The sequence below is a fragment of the Balaenoptera borealis genome (genome assembly GCF_965194805.1).
Source record: "Balaenoptera borealis genome assembly, chromosome: X".
In the NCBI taxonomy this organism is placed as follows: Eukaryota; Metazoa; Chordata; class Mammalia; order Artiodactyla; family Balaenopteridae; genus Balaenoptera; species Balaenoptera borealis.
The window spans coordinates 126,450,847-126,474,389 of NC_138881.1; the positions used below are offsets into that span (position 1 = coordinate 126,450,847).

A 23,543-nucleotide genomic window follows, 5' to 3' on the forward strand; every position below is an offset into this window, starting at 1 on the left:
CCAGGGGAAGAGAGCAATTAACAGGACACGGTTTCTGCCTTCAAGTAACTTGCTGGGGAAGGGGAAGAACAAAGGAGACAGAGCATAGAACCATGTTATTGTCCACTCTGTAGCTAGCACTACTTCTCTTAGAAATCATTTCCAAAATCTGTTATACTGACTTGAAAAGACGGTAGTTTGGATTGGATGACAGGAGAGACTCTGTCCACTCATTGCTTTGCCTCATGCCTCCTCTTTCAGTGTGAAGGCTTCCAGACTGCTGACTATTTGTAGCTAAAGCCAAAGAATTCCAGTGAGAGAAAGCAAGATAGGTCTGATTAAATCCCACTGGGAAATCCCACCAGAGTTTGACTAATAAATTAATGCTAACTATGTCTATATAGCCTCATTAGAAGGGCATAAAGGGTAATATCCTGATACTCCAAAAGTTCTTCCCAGGGTCTATCCTAATGCCTCCTGTAGTTATTCCGTCCTGTCATGTTTTCAGAGATAGTGGTGACCATCTGGACGTCCTAAATGACCACCATGACATGGAAACATTGTTCTGGTTATTTAAAAGTGAATTTTAAGTTACTTATGTATTTTTGCTATCAGAAAAAAAAATGTTTTTTTTAATGTGGTAAGTGGGGAAACAGCTGTGCTATAAGACAAGGCACTTATTTGATGTTATGTGATAACTTGGTGCTAAAGTCAGAGATAGAATTCAATCTCTGTAGTCCTGCCTTAGGTATATTCCAACTATCTAGACCCATGCTTTCTTTAACACTGGTTGGTAGCTCTATACTTCTCCACACTAATAGGATCCCAGGAAAGAAATGGTCTAGAGAAGAGTTATAGCAGGAAGGTGCTATATTAGTAGCAAATTTGTAGTAACCGGTAGGTCTCAGATCCATTAAAAGAAAGACTATAAAAGATAACTGAAGATAACTTATTTATAGAAATGGCAAGCAATTACGAGAGCTATTATTGTAAAGTTGAGTTTAAAAATGGATTTTCTAGAGGATCAAGACAGTGGAGTAGAAAGACCCTGAACTCACCTCCCCTCAGATATATATCAAAACTACAACTACATATAGAGCAACACTCACTGAGAATGACTCAAAAACTAGTAGAGTGGCTCTTCTACAAGCAAGGCTGCAAAGAAAGAACCACACTCAGTCTGGTAGGAAGGGAAAAGTAGCAAGCTGGTTGGGTCCTGCACCCTCAATGTGTGACCCAGAAGAACAGGGGGAAATCACAGGTTTAGGGATTCTCCCTGGAGAGCAAGAGGTTCAAGCCACGTATTAGGCAACCCCAACCTTGAGGACCAACACTGGGAAAAAGAGCCCCCTTAGCTGGTTTGGAAATCAGTGTGACTTACTGGAGGACTGTATGAAACCAAGACTCCACTATTCAAGAGCACATGCACACCACTTGCTTGCTCCCAGTCCTAGCACAGAGGCATCAGATTGAAAACTGAATTGCGATCTGGCTGGCCAGCCAGGACTACCCCAGCGCACACCCCAGACTGCACCAGGTTCCTGCTCCAGCCCATCCTGCTCCAGCACTGCTCCTTGCTAAGGTGGAGCATGCATGCCTGGAGGGAACAGAGCCAGCTCAGGCCTCAGCCCTGCCTCTGTCCAAGGTAGAGACAGCCATTGCCAGCATGTGTGTGTGTGTGCATGTGTGTGTGTGTATGCATACGTGGACACTTGTGAGGGAACAGAACCAGCGCAGTTCCTGACTCTGCCTCTGGCTTGGGCAAAGACCACCACTGCTAGCACATACGTGTGTGAGCACACTGGGAAAGGAGTGGAAGCAGCTCAGTAGTGGAGCTACAACCCTTCCTGCCTCAATCCAGCCTCTAACCTTGGTACACACACTGGGGAAAAAGTGGAATCAGCTCAGAAGTGCAGGTCCAAGTCCTTAGATCCTCACCACACCCCTAATAAAGACAGAGACTGCCATCACACTTGGGAGAAGCCCAACTCCCTCAGGATTCATGACCCAGCCCCTTGGGCCCCAGCCCCACCCCCAATAGTACCACTACCACTGAGCCTAGGAGAATCCCCAGCTCACACCTAGCTCTGGCTCCAGGCACTCCAGATCCATCCCTACCTTCCACCAAGGCAGTAGCTGATAGTGCACCCCAGGGGAAGATGCAGCCTGTGCTCACCACATGTCCACCTTTCACACCAAAGCCACTGAGCATACACAGACTGCATAAGGATGCTCCCTCACAAGGATACACATTCAAGACTGGGATAGGTAACTGTTTCACCTAATTTCATAGAGACAAACAAAGAAAGTTAAACAAAATGAGAAGATAGTGGAATATGTTTCAAATGAAAGAACAAGATAAAACCCTGAAAAAAAGAAAACCCTAATGAAACAGAGATAAATAATTTACCTGATAAACAGTTCAAACCAATAGTAATAAGAATGTTAACTGAACTTGAAAAAGAATACATGACCAGAGTGAGAACTTCAACAAAAACTAGAAAATATAAAAAAGAACCAGTCAGAGCTGAATAATACAGTAACTGAAAGGAAAAACACACTAGAAGGAATTGACAGCAGACTAGGTGATACAGAAGAAAGCATAATTGATCTGGAAGGTAGAATAGTGGAAATCACTCAATCAGAACAGCAAAAAGAAAAACAAATTTAAGAAAATGAGGATAGCTTAAGGCACCTCTGGGACAACATCAAGCATACTAACATTTACATTATAGGGTTCCCAGAAGAAGGAGAGAGATATAAAGGGATAGAAAATGTATTTGATGAAATCATGGCTGAAAAATTCTCTAACCTGAAGAGGAAACAGAAATCCAGGTAAAGGACGCACAGAATCCCAAACAAGATGAACCCAAGAGACACACAAAAGACATATCATAACTAAAAGGGCAAAAGCTAAATATATGGAGAGAATTTTAAAGGCAGCAAGAGAAAAACAAAGAGTCACATACAAGGGAACCCACATAAGGCCATCAGCTGATTTTTCAGCAGAAACTTTGCAGACCAGAAAGGAGTGGCATGATATATTTCAACTTCTAAATGAAAAAAAACCTACAAACTAGGATACTCTAACCAGCAAGGTTATCATTCAGAATTGAAGGAAAGATAAAGAATTTCCCGGACAGGCAAAAACTAAAAGAGTTCATCACTACTAAACCAACCCTAAAAGAAATGTTAAAAGGTCTTCTCTAAGTGGGAAAGGTAAAGCTACAAGAAGTAAGAATTTACAGGAAAGAATATCCGAATACTAAAGGCAAATAAATAGTAAAGGCTATGAATCAACCACTTAAATAAGCTAGTATGATTAAAAGCCAAAAGTTGTAAAATTAAGTATAACTACAAAAAAAAACTGTTAAGGGATAAACATGAAGATGTAAAATATGACATCAAAAACACAAAACGTGGGGAGGGGAGTAAAAATATATAGATTTTTTAGAATGTGTTTGAAATTAAATGATTATCAGTTTAAAACATGTAGATATAAGTCAACACATATGAACTGTATGGTAACCACAAATTAAAAGCCTACAATAGATTCACAAAAACTAGAAAGAAAGGAACACAAGCATACCACTAAAGAAAATCATCAAACCACAAGAAAAAAGTGGTCTCTTTAAGAACAGAAAAGAACTACAAACACAACCAGAAAACAAGTAACAAAATGGCAATAAGTACATACCTATCAATATTCATTTTAAATGTCAATGAACTAAATGCTCCAATCAAAGACATAGGGTGGCCGGGCCAATTGGACATAAGAAAAAGACCCATCTATTTGCTGCCTATAAGAGGCACACTTCAGAGCTAAAGACACACAGAGACTGAAAGTGAGGGGATGTAAAATGATATTCCATGCAAATAGAGATGAAAAGAAATCTGGGGTAGCAATACTAATATCAGACAAAGTAGATTTAAAGCAAAGTCTATAACAAAAGACAAAGGAGGGCATTATATAATGATAAAGGTGTCACTACAAAAAGAGAATGTAACATTTGTTAACATATATTTACCTAATATAGGAGCACCTAAATATATAAAGCAAATACTAACAGACATAAAGGGAGAAAGTGACAATTATACAATAATAGTAACACCCCACTTACATCAATGGACTGATCATCCAGACAGAAAACCAACAAGGAAACAGTTGCTTTAAATGACATATTAGTCCAGTTGGACTTTGATATATACAGGACCTTCCATCTAAAAATAGCAGAATATTCTTTCTTTTCAAGTACACATGGAACATTACTAGGATAGATCACATGCCACAAAACAAGTCTCAACAAACTTAAGAGGATAGAAATTATATCAAGCATTTTTTTCTGACCACAACTGTATGAAACTAGAAATAAATTACAGGAAAAAAATGGGATAAACATAAACAAGTAGAGACTAAACAACATGTTACTAAAAAACTAATGGGTCAACAAAGAAATCAAAGAGGAAATGAGAAAATACTTTGAGAAAAATAAAAATAAAAACACATCTTTCTAAAATCTATGGAAAGCACCAAAAGCAGTTCTAAGAGGGAAATTTATAGCAGTACAGGCTTACCTCAAGAAAGAAGAAAAATTTCAAATAAACAATATAACCTACCATATAAAGTAATTAGAAAAGGAAGAATAAAGCCCAAAGTCAGCAGAAGGAAGGAAATAATAAAGATCAGAATGGAAATAAATAAAGGAGAGACCAAAAAAGACAAGAAAAGATCAATGAAACCAAGAGCTGTTATTTTGAAAAAATAAACAAAATTGATATTCATTTTAGCCAGGCTCATTAAGAAAAATAGAGAAAGGACTCAAATAAACAAAACTAGAAATGACAGAGGAGAAATTATACCTTATATCTCAAAGACACAAAAAATCATAAGAGAATACTATGAGCAGTTACGTACCAACAAATTGGACAACCCAGAAGAAAAGGACAAATTTCTAGGAACATAAAATCTTACAAGACTGAATCAGGAAGAAATTGACAATCTGAACAGACTTATCACTAGTATTGAAATTGAACTAGTAATCAAAAACTTCCATAAAACAAAATTCTAAGAACTGACAGCTTCACAGGGGAATTCTTTCAAACATGTAAAGAAAAGCTAATACCTATTCTTCTCAAATTATTCCCAAAAATTGAAGAGGAGAGAACACTCCAAAACTCATTATATGAGGCCACCATTATCATGAAACACCACCAAAAAAGAAAATTAAAGGCCCATAAATCTGATGAATATAGATGCAAACATCCTCAACAAAATATTAGCAAATCAATTTCAACAATTCATGAAAAGGATCAGACACCATGATCAAGTGTGATTTATTCCAAGGATATAAGGATGATTCAATATCCATAAATCAATCAATATGATATATTACATTAACAAAACAAATGATAAAAATCACTTGATCATCTCAATAGATGCATAAATAGCATTTGACAAAATTCAACATCCATTCATGCTAAAAACTCTCATCAAAGTTGGTATAGAGGGAACATATCTCAATATAATAAAGGCCACTTATGACAAGCCCACAGCTAATGTCATGCTCAACTGAAAGCTTTTCCTTTAAACTCAGAAACATGACAAGGATGCCCACTCTCACCACTTCTATTTAACATAGTATTGGAAGTCCTAGCCACAGCAATCAGACAAGAAAAGAAATAAAAGGCATTCAAATTGGACGCAAAGATGTGAAACTGTCACTATTTGCAGATGACATGACACTATTCATAGAAAATGCTAATGTCTCCACAAAAAAATATGAGAATCAATAAATTAATTCAGTAAATTTGCAGGATACAAGATTAATAAACAGAAATCTGTTACTTTTCTAATAAAGAACTATCAGAAAGAGAAAGCAAGAAAACAATCCCCTTTAAAATCACATCAAAAATACGAAAAAAAATAATAATAATAAACTTAGCCAAGGAGGTGAAAGACCTATACTTTGAAAACTATAAAACACTGATGAAGAAAATTGAAGATGATACAAAGAAATGGAAAGATTCCCATGATCATGGATTAGAATAATTAATATTGTTAAAATATCCATACTACCCAAAACAATCTATAGATTTAATGCAATCCCTATCAGAATACACAAACTAGAACAAATAATCCTAAAATTTATATAGAATACCAAAAGACCCTGAATAGTCAAAGCAATCTTGATAACAAAGAACAAAGCTAGAGGTATCATGTTCCCTGACTTCAAACTATACTACAAAGCTACAGTAATCGAAACAGTATGGTAGTGGCATAAAAACGGCCAATTAGATCAATGGAATAGAATAGAGAGCCCAGAAACAAACCCACACACTTATGGTCAATTAACCTATGAACAAAGAGGCAAAAATATACTTTGGGGAAAATACAGTCTCTTCAATAAGTGGTGCTGGGAAAACTGGACAGAAACATGTAAAAGAATGACATTAGAATATTTTTCTCAAATAATATACAAAAATAAACCCAAAGTGAGTTAAAGACCTAAATGTAAGACCTGAACCATAAAACTCCCAGGAGAGAACATAGGCAGAACAGTCTTTGACATAAATTATAGAAATTTTTTTTTGATCTGCCTCCTCAGGCAAAGGAATAAAAGCAAAAATGAATAAATTGGACTTAATTAAACTTTAAAGCTTTAGCACAGCAAGGGAAACTATTAACAAAATGAAAGACAGGTTACTGAATGGCAGAAAACATTTGCAAATTATATGACCAACAAGGGGTTAATATCACAAATATACAAATGGTTCTTAAAAGCTCAGTATCAAACAAAAAAAAAACTTCAATTATAAAATGGGCAGACGACCTGAATAGACATTTTCCCATAGAAGACATACAGGTGGCCAACAGGCACTTGAAAAGTTGCTCAACATTGCTAATCATCAGAGAAATGCAAATCAAAACCACAATGAGATATTATTTCATGCCTGTAAGAATGGTTATCATCAAAAAGACCACAATTAACAAATATTTGCAAGGATGTGCAGAAACAGGAACTCTCCTACACTGTTGGTGGGAATATAAATTGGTGTAGCTACTGTAGAAAACAGTATGGAAGTACCTCAAAAAAAAAATAAAACTAAAAATAGAACAACCATATGATCCAGCAATTCCACTCCTTGGTATATACCCTTAGAAAGCGAACATACTAATTTGAGAAGATATATGTACCCCAGTGTTCACAGCAGCATTATTTACAATAGCCAATATATGGAAATAACCTAAGTGTCCATCAACAGATAAATGGATAAAGAAGATGTGGTATGTGTATATATATATGTATATACTATATATATATACCTATGCGCACACACACACACACACACATGCACACACTGGATTACTATTCAGCCATAAAACAGAATGAAATTTTTCCATTTGCAACAACATGGATGGACCTGGAGGGCATTATGCTTAGTGAAGTAAGTCAGGCAGAGACAAATCATCTATGTTATCACTATATGTGGAATCTAAAAAATACAATAAACAAATGTATATAACAAAACAGAAACAGACTCCAAGATATAGAGAACTAGTGGTTACCAATGGGGAGAGGGAACGGGGAAATGGCAAGATGGTGTAAGGGATTAAGAAGTAGAAGCTACTATGTATAAAATAAAAAACCTGTAAGGATATATTGTATAGCACAGGGAATAAAGCCAATATTTTATAATAAATGGAGTATAATTAATAAAAATATTGAATCATGATTTGGTAAACCTGAAACAATAATATAAAATTGTAAATTAGCAATAATTCAATTTTTTAAAAGTTTCTTCACATAAAAAAAGACATTTATTAAGAGAGTACAATTTAATATCCTCACCCCCCCAAAAAAAGGACAATATGTGAGGTAATGGATGTGTTGACTTGTTGAGGGGTATCCTTTCTCACTATATACACATATCAAACCATCATGGTGTATACTTAAATCTTATAATTTTATTTGTTAATTATACCTCAATAAAATCTAAAAACATAAGAGGCATGCTGATTCAAGTATGGAAATAGCATGAAGCTAAAAGCGATAGTACTAGTTCTGTGAAAAATGCCAGTGGTAGTTTGATAGGGGTTGCATTGAATCTGTAGATTGCTTTGGGTGGCATAGTCATTTTCACAATGTTGAGTCTTCCAATCCAAGAACATGGTATATCTCTCCATCTGTTTGTATCATCTTTAATTTCTTTCATCAGTGCCTTATAATTTTCTGCATACAGGTCTTTTGTCTCCTTAGGTAGGTTTATTCCTAGATATTTTATTCTTTTTGTTGCAACGGTAAATGGGAGTGTTTTCTTAATTTCACTTTCAAACTACCACTGGCACTTTTCACAGAACTAGAACAAAAAAATTTCACAATTTGTATGGAAACACAAAAGACCCCGAATAGCCAAAGCAATCTTGAGAAAGAAAAACAGAGCTGGAGGAATAAGGCTGCCTGACTTCAGACTATACTACAAAGCTACAGTAATCAAGACAGTATGGTACTGGCACAAAAACAGAAATATAGATCAATGGAACAGGATAGAAAGCCCAGAGATAAACCCACACACATATGGTCACCTTATCTTTGATAAAGGAGGCAAGAATATACAGTGGAGAAAAGACAGCCTCTTCAGTAAGTGGTGCTGGGAAAACTGGACAGCTACATGTAAAAGAATGAAATCAGAAAACTCCCTAACACCATACACAAAAATAAACTCAAAATGGATTAAAGACCTAAATGTAAGGCCAGACACTATCAAACTCTTAGAGGAAAACATAGGCAGAACACTCTATGACATAAATCACAGCAAGATGCTTTTTGACCCAGCTCCTAGAGAAATGGAAATAAAAACAAAAATAAACAAGTGGGACCTAATGAAATTTAAAACCTTTTGCACAGCAAAAGAAACCATAAACAAGATGAAAAGACAACCCTCAGAATGGAAGAAAATATTTGCAAATGAAGCAACTGACAAAGGACTTATCTCCAAAATTTACAAGCAGCTCATGCAGCTCAATATCAAAAAAACAAACAATCCAATCCAAAATTGGGTAGAAGGCCTAAATAGACATTTCTCCAAAGAAGAGATACAGATTGCAACAAACACATGAAAGAATGCTCAACATCATTAATCATTAGAGAAAGGCAAATCAAAACTACAATGAGATATCATCTCACACCGGTCAGAATGGCCATCATCAAAAAATCTACAAACAATAAATGCTGGAGAGGGTGTGGAGAAAAGGGAACCCTCTTGCACTGTTGGTGGGAATGTAAATTGATACAGCCACTATGGAGAACAGTATGGAGGTTCCTTAAAAAACTACAAATAGAACTACCATACGACCCAGCAATCCCACTACTGGGCATATACCCTGAGAAAACCATAGTTCAAAAAGAGTCATGTACCAAAATGTTCATTGCAGCTCTATTTACAATAGCCAGGACATGGAAGCAACCTAAGTGTCCATCGACAGATGAATGGATAAAGAAGATGTGGCACATATATACAATGGAATATTACTCAGCCATAAAAAGAAATGAAATGGAGGTATTTGTAATGAGGTGGATGGAGTTAGAGTCTGTCATACAGAGTGAAGTAAGTCAGAAAGAGAAAAACAAATACAGTATGCTAACACATATATACGGAATCTAAGGAAAAAAAAAAAAAAAAGGCCATGAAGAACCTAGTGGCAAGACAGGAATAAAGACACAGACCTACCAGGGAATGGACTTGAGGATATGGGGAGGGGGTGGGGTGAGATGTGACAGGGTAAGAGAGTGTCATGGACATATATACACTACCAAATGTAAAATAGATAGCTAGTGGGAAGCAGCCGCATAGCACAGGGAGATCAGCTCGGTGCTTTGTGACCACCTAGAGGGGTGGGATGGGGAGGGTGGGAGGGAGGGAGATGCAAGAGGGAAGAGAAATGGGAACATATTGTATATGTATAACTGATTCACTTTGTTATAAAGCAGAAGCTAACACACCATTGTAAGGCAATTATACTTCAATAAAGATGTTTAAAAAAAAAAAAAGAGTCATGTACCACAATGATTATCGTAGCTCTATTTACAATAGCCAGGACATGGAAGCAACCTAGGTGTCCATCAACAGATGAATGGATAAAGAAGATGTGGCACATATGTACAATGGAATATTACTCAGCCATAAAAGGAAACGAAATTGAGTTATTTGTAGTGAGGTGGATGGACCTAGAGTCTGTCATACAGAGTGAAGTAAGTCAGAAAGAGAAAAACAAATACCGTATGCTAACACATATACATGGAATCTAAAAAAAAAAATGGTCATGAAGAATCTAGGGGTAAGATGGGAATAAAGACACAGACCTACTAGAGAATGGACTTGAGGATATGGGTAGGGGGAAGGGTAAGCTGGGACAAAGTGAGAGAGTGGCATGGAGAAATATACACTACCGAATGTAAAATTGATAGCTAGTGGGAAGCAGCCACATAGCACAGGGAGGTCAGGTCGATTCTTTGTGACCACCCAGAGGGGTGGGATACACAGGGTGGGAGGGAGGGAGACGCAAGAGGGAAGAAATATGGGGATATATGTATATGTATAACTGATTCATTTTGTTATAAAGCAGAAACTAACACACCATTGTAAAGCAATTATACTCCAATAAAGATGTTAAAAAATAAAATAAAATAAAATAAAAAAATAAAAGTGATAGTAATACACTGAACTTTTAGGATTTCAAAAGTTTTATGTGGGTTGAAATGATTAGAGTGAAACATATAGAATGAAATTTAATAAGGATAAATAGGGAAAATCATGCATTAGTGTTTAAAAATAAATACCATAGTACATCAGATTGAGGCAATTGGCTGGTCAATAGCTATGAGAAAAAGATCTGGTGGATTTTACTTGATAATAAGCTCAGAGTAATCCAAGGGGGTAATGTCATCACCAAGTAGGCTAATTCTCTTTTAGGCTACATTAGTCCCTGTTTTACCGTGAGGTAACTAGAACATATTTAGAGTATTATGCTCACTTCTAGAAAGCACACTTTAGGTTGGATATTAAAAAACCAGGGAGGTCTCCAGAGCAGCATTTCCCAATCTGGTCTATGGGTTACTTACATTCCAACTGAGATCTTAATAGGTGTTTTGGGGGGAGAAACGTCCCATGGTCACAAAAGACTACATACTAAAACTTCATCCTATATATTCATAATTATCATTAACATATCAAGGAATTTGTGTAGTCCTGAATTAAAAACCTAAGTGAACCTAAATGATATAAATATGTATTAAGAGAATGTAAAAGAAACAATAGAAAACTATTAAAACCAATAAGTCAATACAACAAGGTCTCTGGATAGAAAGGCAAATATAAAACCAATCATGGTCTTCCCTGGTGGTGCAGTGGTTATGAATCTGCCTGCCAATGCAGGGGACACGGGTTCGAGCCCTCATCCAGGAAGATCCCACATGCCGCGGAGCAACAAAGCCCGTGCGCCACAACTACTGAGCCTGCGCTCTACAGCCCGAGAGCCAGAACTACTGAGCCCGCGTGCCACACCTACTGAAGCCCAGGTGACTAGAGCCCGTGCTCCGCAACAAGAGAAGCCACCACAATGAGAAGCCTATGCACCACAACGAAGAGTAGCCTCCACTCGCCACAACTAGAGAAAGCCCATGCGCAGCAACAAAGACCCAATGCAGCCAAAAATAAATAAAATAAAATAAATTAATTTAAATAAAATAATAAAACCAATCATATTTCTACACAGCAGTAACAAAATTTAAAAATAAAAATCAGGTCTCAAGGCATTGATTAATCAAAAATATGCAAGACCTCTAAAATGAAAATGCCAAAACATAATTGAGAGAAATTAAAGGAGAACAAAATGAATGGAGAAATATATCATGTTCATCATTTAGAAGGTGTAGTATTATAAAGAATTTTTTAAATTCCTCAAGTTAACCTATAGACTCAAGGCAAAGTCAATCCCAGATTTTTTTAGAAAATGATAATCTGATTCTAAAAGTTATCTAGAAATGCAAAGGGCCAGGAATAGCCAAGACAATCTTTAAGAATAACAAAGCCAGAGGACTTATACTACCAGATCTCAAACCTATCTATAGTATAAAGTAATTAATATACAAGTGGCATTTATCATGAGAATGAAGGTTGGTTTAAACATTTGAAAATCAATGTAATTCACCATATTAGCAAATTTTTTAAAAAGTCATAGAATCAACTCAATAGACACAGCAAGAGCATTTGAAAAATTGCAATATTCATTCTCGTTAAAAACTTTCAAAACCAGAGTAGAAGAGAACTTCCTAAACTTGATAAAATGCATCTAAGAAAAACTTACACCTAACATCATACTTTATGGTGAAAGACTGGAAGCTTTCTCTGTAAGATCAAAAACAGACAATGGTGTCTGTTTTCATCTTTTCTGTTCAACATTATATGCGAGGTCTAGTCAGTGCACTAAAAGAAGAAAAAAAAAACAGTGCATCCATATAGCACAGGAAGAATGAAAACTTTCTTCTCATATGACATAATCATCTAGGTATATAATCTGATGACATTTAAAAAAATGTTACTAGAAATTCCATTTCTGGCATGAAAGCATGACGAGCTCTGCAGACTTGCTCCTCAGTGAAACTTGCAAAATGTATTTTAAAAACTACAATTTAAAGTTTCTGGAAATGGTCCTAAGGGCATAAAACAAAAGAAAAGTAAACTATTTATTAAAGAAAATCTACTAAAACTCAGTAAGGAAATCAAGAGTCCAGAATATTTAAAACAAGAACTGTTCCCACCCTCCCCCTTCCCAGATCAGTCTGAAGGAAGCTCTACTCCAGACTGGTGCAGCCCAGAAAGAACATAGGGCTCTCTCTTCTCCCAGCTCCCATTTGGAGGGCCATCTTCCTGGGAGGGGCAAGACACCAGCATTTCTCATCCTAGAGCAAGCTACCTATTGCTATGGCTAAATTCTGGGCAAGTTTGGCTGAGAGGTAAGAAATCCCTTCATCCTCCCAGCCCCCACTCATGGAATCTAGACTCTAACTTGGACATGGCACTGCTGAGGTTACTGTGCCCTCAAGTGTCCTTGATCTGGTTCATGGGGTAGTGGTCCATGCTGGAAAAGGCAAGCAGAGGAGACCTGAGGCTGCTGTCAACCCCAGGCATGGGGCCTTGATTTAAGGTTAGTCTTTTCTAACACAGTTATCTAGTATTATAAGTTTTCTTTAATTTAGCACTACTTTATACCATGTTTCTAATTTTGTTTAATTGAAAAGGTTTTAAATTTTTCTTTTGAGTTCTTCTTTGACTTATATTTTATTTAGAAGTATATTATTTAGTTCTCAAGTACTTGGAGATTTTCCAGATATATCTGTTTTTAATTTCTAATTTTATTCCTTTTGGCCAGAGAACATACTTTGTATACTGTGAATTCTTTTAATATTTTTACAACAAAGAATATGGTCTATCTTGGTAAATGTTGTAGGTTCAGTTGAAAAGAAGGTGTATTCTGCTGCTGTTTGTTGGAGTGTTCTATAAATGACAATTAAGTCAAGTTGGTTGACAATGGTTCCTCTTTCTGCTACCTTTACTTATTTTTTGTCTATATTGTTTATATTGTTTATTGTTATATTGTTTATTGAGAGAGGAGTGTTAAAATCTCTAACTATAATTATAGATCATCTCTTCCTCCTTTCAGTTTCTTGTTTTTGCTTCATGTCTATGATTAGGTGCATAAATACTTAGGATTGTTATGTACTCTTTTCTTTTCTTTCTCTTTATATTGGAGCATAGTTTATTAACAATGTGGTGTTAGTTTCAGGTGTACAGCAAGGTGATTCAGTGATACATATACATGTATCTATTCTTTTTCAAATTCTTTTCCCATTTCAGTTATTGCAGAATATTGAGCAGAGTTGCCTGTGCTATACAGCAGGTCCTTGTTGGTTATCTATTTTATATATAGTAGTGTGTACATGTCAATCCCAAACTCCCAACTCCCAATCTATCCCTCTCCCCCACCCTTTCCCCCAGTAACCTTAAGTTTGTTCTCTAAGTCTGTGAGTCTGTTTCTGTTTTGTAAATAAGTTCATTTGTATCATTATTTTTAGATTCCGCATATAAGCAATATCATATATTTGTCTTTCTCTGTCTGTCTTTAAAGGGGGTTTCTCTCAGGGACCAATTTTGGGTCTTTCTTTTTATCTATTTTGACCATCTCTGCCTTTTAAAATAGATGTTTAGATTATCTATATTTAATGTGATGATTAATATGGTTGCTATTGGTTTTCCATGTGTTTCATCTATTCTTTGTTACTTTTTTCTCTTTTTCTGCCTTCCTATTGTTTTTATTATCCATTTTATAAACTTTCTTGCTTTATTAGCTATAATTTTTAAGTTCTACAGTGCACATTCTTAATTTATTACAATCTACCTACAAGCAATAATATCATATCACATCATGTGCAGTATATTTCCATTTCATCTTCTGGCCTTTGTGCTATTGTTGTCATACATTTTCCTCACATATACATTATAAACCACACAATACAATGTTATTATTTTTGCTTTCAGTAGTTATTTATTTAAGATATTTAGAAAAAAAGAGACATATTTACCCATATATTTCCCATTTTTGTTGCTCTTCCTTCCTTTTTATACATCCATTTTAATTTTATTTATTTATTTTATTTTATTTTTATTCTATTCTATTCTATTCTATTCTATTCTATTCTATTCTATTCTACTCTATTCTATTCGGCTGCACCGAGTCTTACTTCCGGCATATGGGCTCTTAGTTGCGGCATGACGGATCTAGTTTCCTGACCCAGTATTGAACCCGGGCACCCTGCATTGGGAGCATGGAGTTTTAACCACTGGACCAACAGGGAAGTCCTATAGATCCATATTTCTATCTAGCATCATTTTCCTTCTGCCTGACACATCTCCCTTAACATTTCTTACAGTACAGATATGCTGGTGATGAATTTTTTAGCCTCTATATGTCAGAAAATGTATTTATTTTACCTATGTTTTTAAAATATATTATCTCTGGTACAGAATTCTAGATTGACATTTTTAGTATTTTAAAGCTGTTGCTAACTACTTTCTTGCTTCCCTGTTTCTGACAAGAAGCCTGCTGTCTTTCTAAAATTTTCCCTGTGTATATAAATGTTCTGTTTCATTATGTTTGCCTTTAAGATTTTCTCTTTATCACTAGTTCTAAGCAATTTGATAATTTCCCTTGGTGTAATTTTCTTCATGTTTCTTGTTTGTTGAACTTGGTTTGGGCAGATTATAATTTTCATCAAATTTAGGATATTTTTGACTAGATTTTCTTCAAAGACATTTTCTTCCTCTCCCTTCAGATAATCTAGTTACACTTATATTAGGCCACTTGAAGCTATCCCACAGTGCATTGATGTCCTGTTCACTTTTTCAGTCTTTTCTTCCCTCTGTGTTTCATTTTTGCTAGCTACCATCGCTATGCCTTCAAGCTCATCAATCTTTTCTTCCTCAGTGTCTAATCTGCTGTTAGTCCCATCTGGTATATATTTCACCTCAGATATTATGCTTTTTATACCTAGAAGTTCAATTTGTTTTTGTTTTTTTAACTTACATGTCTCTATTCAACATGCTCATATTCTCCTCTACTTTTGAACGTATGGAATTTAGACATATCTGTTTTAATATACTTATCTACTAATTCATCTGTGCCATTTATGCATCTGCTTTTATTGATTGATTATTCTGCCTTTTTGGGTTGTATTTTCTTGCTTCTTTACATGTCTGGTAATTTTTGACTAGATACCAGCCATTGTACATTCACCTTGTGTAAATATTCTTAAACTTTGTTCTGAGATAATGTTCTGAAAACATTTTTATATTTACTTTTGAAGCTTGCTTTTAAACTTTGTTAGTTGGGACCAGAACAGCCTTTGTTTGGGGATGGTTTTGCCATGCCACTGAAGCCATATTCTTCTGAGTACCCTACCCCAACCCCATATGTTGCAAGTTTTTCCACTCTGGTTGGAGGGAACACAAGTTATTCCCAACGCTATTATTCCATCTGCTGTAGTCCAGTGGTCCTTTCCTCAACCTTGGGCTGTTTCCTTATATGCATGAGCTGAGCGGTACTTACCTGAAAACTTGAGGGAAATTCTCAGCAGATTTCTGGATCTTTCCCACTGCACAACTCTCACTTCTCCATGCACCTCTTGCTTCTTCTCTGCCCTACAAATTTTAGCCATCTTGGCCACCCCAAATTCAAAACTCTTTCTCATCAACTGAAGGAGTCCACCAGGCACTATGTGGATTCTCCCTCCCTACACTGCAGCCTGAAATTTATCGAGGCAGTAAGGTGATATAATCCTACGGCTCAGCTTGTTTCCCTTCTTTCAAGAATCACTGTCCTGTGCTGCCTTTGTTCAATTTCTAATAACTGCTACATACTATGTTTGTTCATTTCTTAGTTGTCTTTTAAGAAGATAAATCTGGTTCCTGTTACTCCATGTTAGCCAGAGCAAAAGGCTCCATGCATATTTTTCATGGGTACTCAAACTCTGCATGTCTACAACTAATTTCCACCTCCTTCCCCTACCTTCTTTGTTCCAACCAAACTCCAAAAGAAACAGAATAAAACAAAATACTACTGTTCCTCCTCCAATACTCCTTATTTTAGAAAATGGCACCACTCAGTCATCTAAACCAGGAACTTAAAGGTTATCATTTTCTCCTCCCTTTCCCCCTAATCCCATAATTTAATCAGTCACCAAATTCTCTACATTCCCACAATCATCACCTTCATCCTGGACAACTGAAATCAATTTGTGACTGGTCTTCTCTTCCTCCAATACTGCCCTGTTCCAATCTATTATTTATATTAAAGCAAGAGCCATATAGCCTTCATCTAAAAACAAACAACACCAAAAAAAGACCATGCAAACATATCTTTAACTTTAATTAATAATTGAGTTTATTATAGTGGTATAGGTATAGTAATTCCAACACTATTTACTATTTTATGTATATTGTAGGATAAAACAAATTAGTAAATCAATGAAGAATAATTTGTTCTATTGGAATTAGCAGTATCAGTATAGACTCATTACACATGCATGTACACATATATGTCTACATTTATACACATATTTGTATATATGTTTATATGTATATATATGAATATATACAGGTGTGTGTATATGTATATATGTAATTTTCTATTTTCTCAATTCTGTCCACTGAAAGGTCCTAGAAGCAAATGACACCCAGTAACAATGAAAATACCTAGCACACAGAAGTTGGATTTTAAATATAATTTCCCACACAAAAAGATCCTGTTTCTTCTTGGAAAAAATGATTGATTATAAGGCTGAATAAGGGAGAGTACAAGTTAAGTCTGGAATATACTGTTATGCCATAAAGTCACAAAGTGCTCAAAAATGAGACTATATCAAAAGTCAGCTTTAATAGGCTCCCACTAAGCAAACACGGGAAATTATGAACAAAAATTGATAAAAATAGATAATAATATATAATAATATTAATGGATTACAATTCATTGAATGAAATAAGAATCCATCTGTTCATGCTGATAGCTACCTAATTAACTAAAGAGAAGGAAAGGGTTTTATTACAATAGAATATCATATAATAAATGTAGATAATTGGCAAAAGTTGAATATGGACTACAGATTAGAAAATAGTATTATGTCAGGTCACATTTTCTGAAATTATAATTTCATTGTAATTTTATAAAATAACTTCTTTGTTCTAAGAAAATACACACTGAAGTATTTAGGGATAAAGGGTTATGATATCTGCATCTAATTCTCAAATGGTTCAGGAAAAAAACATAAATACATTGGCATACTTGTCCTTTCAATATGGTCCATGAGGTATTATAATGCATTTACTTCATTGCGATCATATTGCTGATCATACTAAACTGAGATCCAATCTAGCCAACAGATTTCTCCTCTTTGGAATATCAGGCTGATATGTGCTCAGTGTTTTTAGAACAAAGACATGTTTCCCAGCTGCTCCTGGGACACACCTGCCATCCAGGCAGGGATTGGTATTTTATTACCAGAAATGGGTGTGGCCCAATGTTATGGTTTAATACCCTATATGCATTTACCTAAGTGAAATTTGGAACCTTCCAAAACCAGACCAGAGAGACTGACCATTGAAATGAAGGATTAGAACTAATTTCCAGTGCTCAGAGGGAAGAAACTCAGCTTTACACTAACCTCATTGATCAAGACACTATTGAAGGTACCTTAAGAATCTTTTCAGATGACAATAGCCAAGAAGATCTTGAAACAATAACTGACCTCCAAGCCCAGGTCGCAGCCGGTTGTCATAGCCATCCAGAAGACGATCCAAGATTCTGGTGAATATAGTGATGTTGTCGGTGCTGTCATCAGGAATATCTGGAGCATGCTTCGGAGAGAGTCTGAGGCGGTGGAAGAAAAAGAGACACAAAATAATAGTTCTTAATAGCAAACAATTACATGTCTAACACTTTAATTCAAGAAAATGTCAATCAGTAGACTGGGCCAATTAAATAGCTTTGTACCTCAACCAAACCAGCAAGCACTTTGGCATGAGCTTTACCAAACATACAGTCCAGCCCCAACCCAGCAGTGGAGAAACACCAGTAGAAATCTTGGACAGGATATCTGTGGGAATAATACCTGGCATAAAGTTGATTTATCACATTTTGTTTCATGAACAAAAGGGCCTCAAAAAAAAAAGGAAAATTTTGTTAACTTACCCCTTTTCTAGCCTAGAGAAACACAGGTTCACAAGACAACAGAGCCAGAAAGACCTTTGAATTACATGTAATCTACCTATCTCTCACCCTATGGAGATAGGGCAACAAAGCAATAGCAGTTCATTAAATGTTAAAGCTACCAGAACTCTTAAGAGATTCCTAATTTCTTTCATTTCATACATGGGGAAATAAGCTCAGAGAGAACACCAAATTTGCCCACAGTCGTATTGCTAGTGAGGGTCAGAGATAGAACTATAATCCAAATTTTCTGATTTTCTAGAGACCCTCAGCTACCTTCTGCTTATACAGTGTGGATGCCTTCTACAAGCCTTTCCAAGCAGTAGGCACTTTACTAATCACCTAATCAGGCCGAGGCTGTGACTAATGCTTTCACTTTATGAGGAGGAGCTTGGTGTGGTTTGACGAGACTAGAAATAAAGAAAGGCCCTGGGTAGTTTTGGGAAAAGAGATATAGTGAAGGAAATGGCTGTTGCCAAGGGTCAAGAAGCATGGTGTAGAATCAAGTAATAATCTAGAAGTCAGGAATCTTACATCCTAGTGCCAGGTGTATTCGTGATTTGGAGTAGACAATTAAGCAAATTATAGTCCTATAGGTCTCAGTTTTACCCATTCTTACTTTGGACCCAGAAGGTTGCCATTAATAGATATATAATAACTATTCATAGCATCCAGTTAATCGGGGCAATAAGAGACAGGTTAACAGTTAGAAGGAATCTTGAGAGGCAGTCAATATGTCTTCCCGCCAAAATAGTAGGAACATCTGAATTGAATAGTTCTCACTCTAAACTGCCACTCCCTAGCTGATAAACTTTGAAAAGTCATTTTGAACCCAAATTCCTTAGTTCATAAACCTAATTCAATTCACATAATCATTCAATGCATCTTTAATGAGCATCAACTATGTGCCTATAGAAAAAAACAGAGTATTAAAAAAAAGATAAAACAAGGTAATCTCTCCCCTGCTTACAGGTGTTCTGAGAGACTCAAATGATAAAATAGATACACGTAGAATGAAAAAGCGATCTAGGCTTAAAAAGTCTGGAGACATGAATTTGAATTTATTAGTTGAGTGACCTTAAGCAAGTCACATAACACCTCTAGTAATAGCTTTCTCATCTTTAAAATTAAAATAACTTCACTGATATGTTGTATCAATAATAAATAATACATTAAAATTTCCAGACTTAATACTTAATATCTAGAAGTATTCAAAGTTTGTTTTCTCTTTTGTAAAATAGTAGTTTATGTACTCGAATGCATAGTTCAAATGTAAATAGTCACAACAAAATATTGGCACCCCCATCAGCCAAAGCCATAAGGAAAGCTTTGGTCAAGAAGCACTGGAAACCAGTGAAGACTAGAGGTGATTGGCTGGTTTAGTGAAGAGTACCAGAAGTGATACAGCTACCTCATTTGGAAGGGGGAAGAAAGAAGGAAACTGTAGTGCAGAGCTAACAAACTGACATCAATATGCTGAAGAGATAAAAACAGACACCCTGTCAGGTCTTGGCTCACATTTGACTTAATCACCAATATTCTGAATCCATCTTACATGGGCTGTGGGGAGAGAGACTACGGGAGCTCAATTGATTTTGTGAAAACCTCTTTCTCATTTTCCCTTAACTCTCACTGCGGGGAATCTTGACCCTGGTTAGCCTAGTTTGATTTCTGGGAAATAGGTCTATGAATGGAATGAAAAGCCAATTTTTTGATTACTGGAAGGGGATAAAAAGTAGAATCTTCACAGAGTCATAGCAAGCTATAAAGGGCTTCAGAGATATCCACTCCAGGTGGATTTATAGATGGGAATTGTAAAGTCCCTGAACATAAGTTTTAACCACACTGAGTGTTAATGGAGAAGTTAAAATTTGGATCCAGAATTCCTGAATATAAGGCCAATATACTGTGCTGCCTCTCTTACTGAAATAATAACTTCCTTGATGATGCATTTCCATCCCTTGCTGATTCTGTGTTGATATGATAGCAGCATTCTTCACTAATAACTTTTAAAATTTAAGTCAAAAATCAATGCTAAGTATCATTCCAAAACAATTTTCAACAGATTTCTCTATGATTTTGCACTTGATTACTGATAAATTTTTTTTCTTATGTGGTAAATTATTGCAGGGGGAGCTGGAATCTTGTTTAATCTAGAACCCAAGTTAGAACTCTCTCTTCTTAAATAACTGAACTGCAACAAGCTGAAGATTCTGTAGTTTGTACCCATCCAAAATAGTCTGGGGGAACAACAAAGAATCATAGTATGTCAGGATTATGGAGGACCTTAGAGATCATGTAATTATTTCCCTTCATTTTACAGATGGACAACCTAAGACACCAACAAAAGAAAGGGATTGTTTAAAGCCACATGCTTATTAAGTTGATGAGACTGATGCAATAACCATGCTTGTTTTGCCTTATATCTGTCATTACTGGCTGGACTAAATATGATATTAATAATGCATCATTAAAAATGAAAATGATGTTACTAATACAGTATCTATAGGTTAGGCAAGTTTAGTCATTTTTCTAGTCTTAAAAATGGAATAGTGGTAAATCCAAAGAACTAGGGTCAAATGAACAGAGTTTTAGTCCTGACTGCCACTAACTGATCATGTGAACTATTTCCTTGCATGTGAAATAGAGATAATTCCCCAACTTATAATGCTTTTGGAAGAAATAAGTAAATAAGATAATAAACATAAAATTGCTTTGTAAATGGTAAAGCTCAACATACATTGAGGTTGATCATTCCTTTTCCCGCAAACTCCTGAAAATGTAATGAGACACCTATGAAAGACATGCACTTCTATGCTATGGGAAAAGTTAAGCTCACCGAGTGATTAAGTTCAGGGTAAGTAATAAGTAATAGTATTAGTTCAACTACATTGAGGAAGGACCCTGATGTGTTTATGTCAGGGGGAAGCAGAAGAGGCACAGATGTGGAGTTGCTGATACAGTTCATAAAACAACCCGAAGAGAGGATAAATTTACTTCATTAAAAGGATGGCATTTCCCCTAATACTGTATATCTCCTGGGGGAGAACAGATTTTTAAAATAAAGAAAATTCAAAATTACTATGCAGAAGGTAATGTCAACAAGATGGAGAGGTCTCAAAGCTCGTCTCCCCCTTACACACACACACACACACACACACACACACACACACACATACACACACAAATCCATAAGAACAATAAATAACTACAAACTGAAGAAAACAGCTAAGGGAAAGCTCTAGAAAACAAAGAAGCAGTAGCAAAAACCTGAGGAGCTCAAAAATCAAGGATGGCCACATAGAAAAGTGCAGGAAGCATGTTACCTATGTCACCTCATCTCCCAGTCAGGACCTGCTCTTCACCTGGAAGAATCACCTCTGAGGAAGTTCACCACACAGGGAGAAGGAGGGCAGGAGAACCCCAGCAAGTCTCACCATTGTGGACATTTGCAGCTTTTGCTACAGAGGTCTCCCACAGTCTTTCCTGATTCTGATGTCAGTTGATGAAATGGAGTGGCCCCCTCTGCATCTCTACTCCCTGGAGCTGTCACTGAGGTGAGACTTGCCCTCAGCGTCCCCAGCTGCTGCTGTACCCCACTCTTAGGAATCAGATGTCACAGCATCTTGCCATATATGAGATTGGAGCTGCCTCTGCTCTTCACCCTCCCCTGGCTGCAGGTCAAGGCTTTGTCCCACCTTCACCAGGAAGCCTCTTCTGCCCTGGCCTAGCCCCCTTGGTTATAAGTCACACTTTGGCTGCCATTATCCAGGCTTTGCTGCTGCTGCCCTGAGTCCCACCCACCAGGTTCCAGGACAAGGCTCTGAATCATCATTGCCAGTGGTGCTAAAATTGCCCTGAGCCCCACCTCTTGGGTCCCAAGTCACTCTTAGACCTCCATTATCAGGGTCCTGATGCTGCCATCTGGGACGCACCCATTGCATTCCAGGTTGTGGCTCTGGGTCTTCATTGCATGGGATGCAGATGCTGCCCTGGGCCACACACCCCCATCCGAGGTCAAGACTCTGAACTGTCATTGCTGAGGTGGGCTCCACTGCCCTGAACCCTGAACTCTGGATTCCAGGTTGTGGCTCTGGTCCATCACTGCTGAAACCAGGCTACCTCTACCCTGAGCTCTCCACCGCCCCCCATCCCAGATCAATGCTTTGAAACATCATTCCCAGGTGTGTTACCACTGACCTGAGCTCTCCCCTCAGGTTTCAGGTTAGGGCTCTGACACATGATAGCTGGGACTAGGTAGCCACTGCCCTGAGCCCCATCCCCTGGGTTCCAGGTCACAGCTCTGACCATCATTGCCAACACTGTGCTGCCACTGCCCTGTGCCCAGGTCCCTGGATCCCAACACATAGCTTTAACAGACTACTACCAGAGTTGTGTTATTGCTATCCTGCAACTTCCCCCTGGGGCCAGAGTTGAAACTTTGGCCCACCATCCCCAGGCTATGCTACTACTGTACCCTGGTCCCTGGGCTCAAGCCACCATTGTACCTTGTCATCCCATGGCTTGTGCCACTGCTGCATTCTGCCCTCTCCCTACCAGCCAGAGTCACAGTGGTGAGTCCCTGAGACCCAGGTACTGGTTCCATGGGATATCTACACATGCCCACACCCTAGAAACCAGTGATATAGCTGCAGCAAGTGCACCTGTGCTCCAGAACCCAGGTGCTGTGTTAGTCCCATGTGCACTGGATCCTCGGGCATTGGCTCTGAGGGCTCTGTGTGTCAGC

At 37.1% G+C, this 23,543-nt stretch overlaps 1 protein-coding gene across 2 annotated transcripts in view; it reads right to left on the minus strand.

Annotated features, from left to right (window-relative positions):
* GABRA3 (gamma-aminobutyric acid type A receptor subunit alpha3) overlaps positions 1 to 23,543 on the minus strand; it is a 606,794-nt gene that overhangs the window by 108,721 nt on the left and 474,530 nt on the right. For both annotated transcript variants that reach the window (XM_082376147.1, XM_082376148.1), the window contains exon 3: positions 18,336 to 18,457. In XM_082376147.1, coding sequence (XP_082232273.1) covers positions 18,336 to 18,457 — 122 coding nt within the window. The remainder of the gene's footprint in view (positions 1 to 18,335; positions 18,458 to 23,543) is intronic.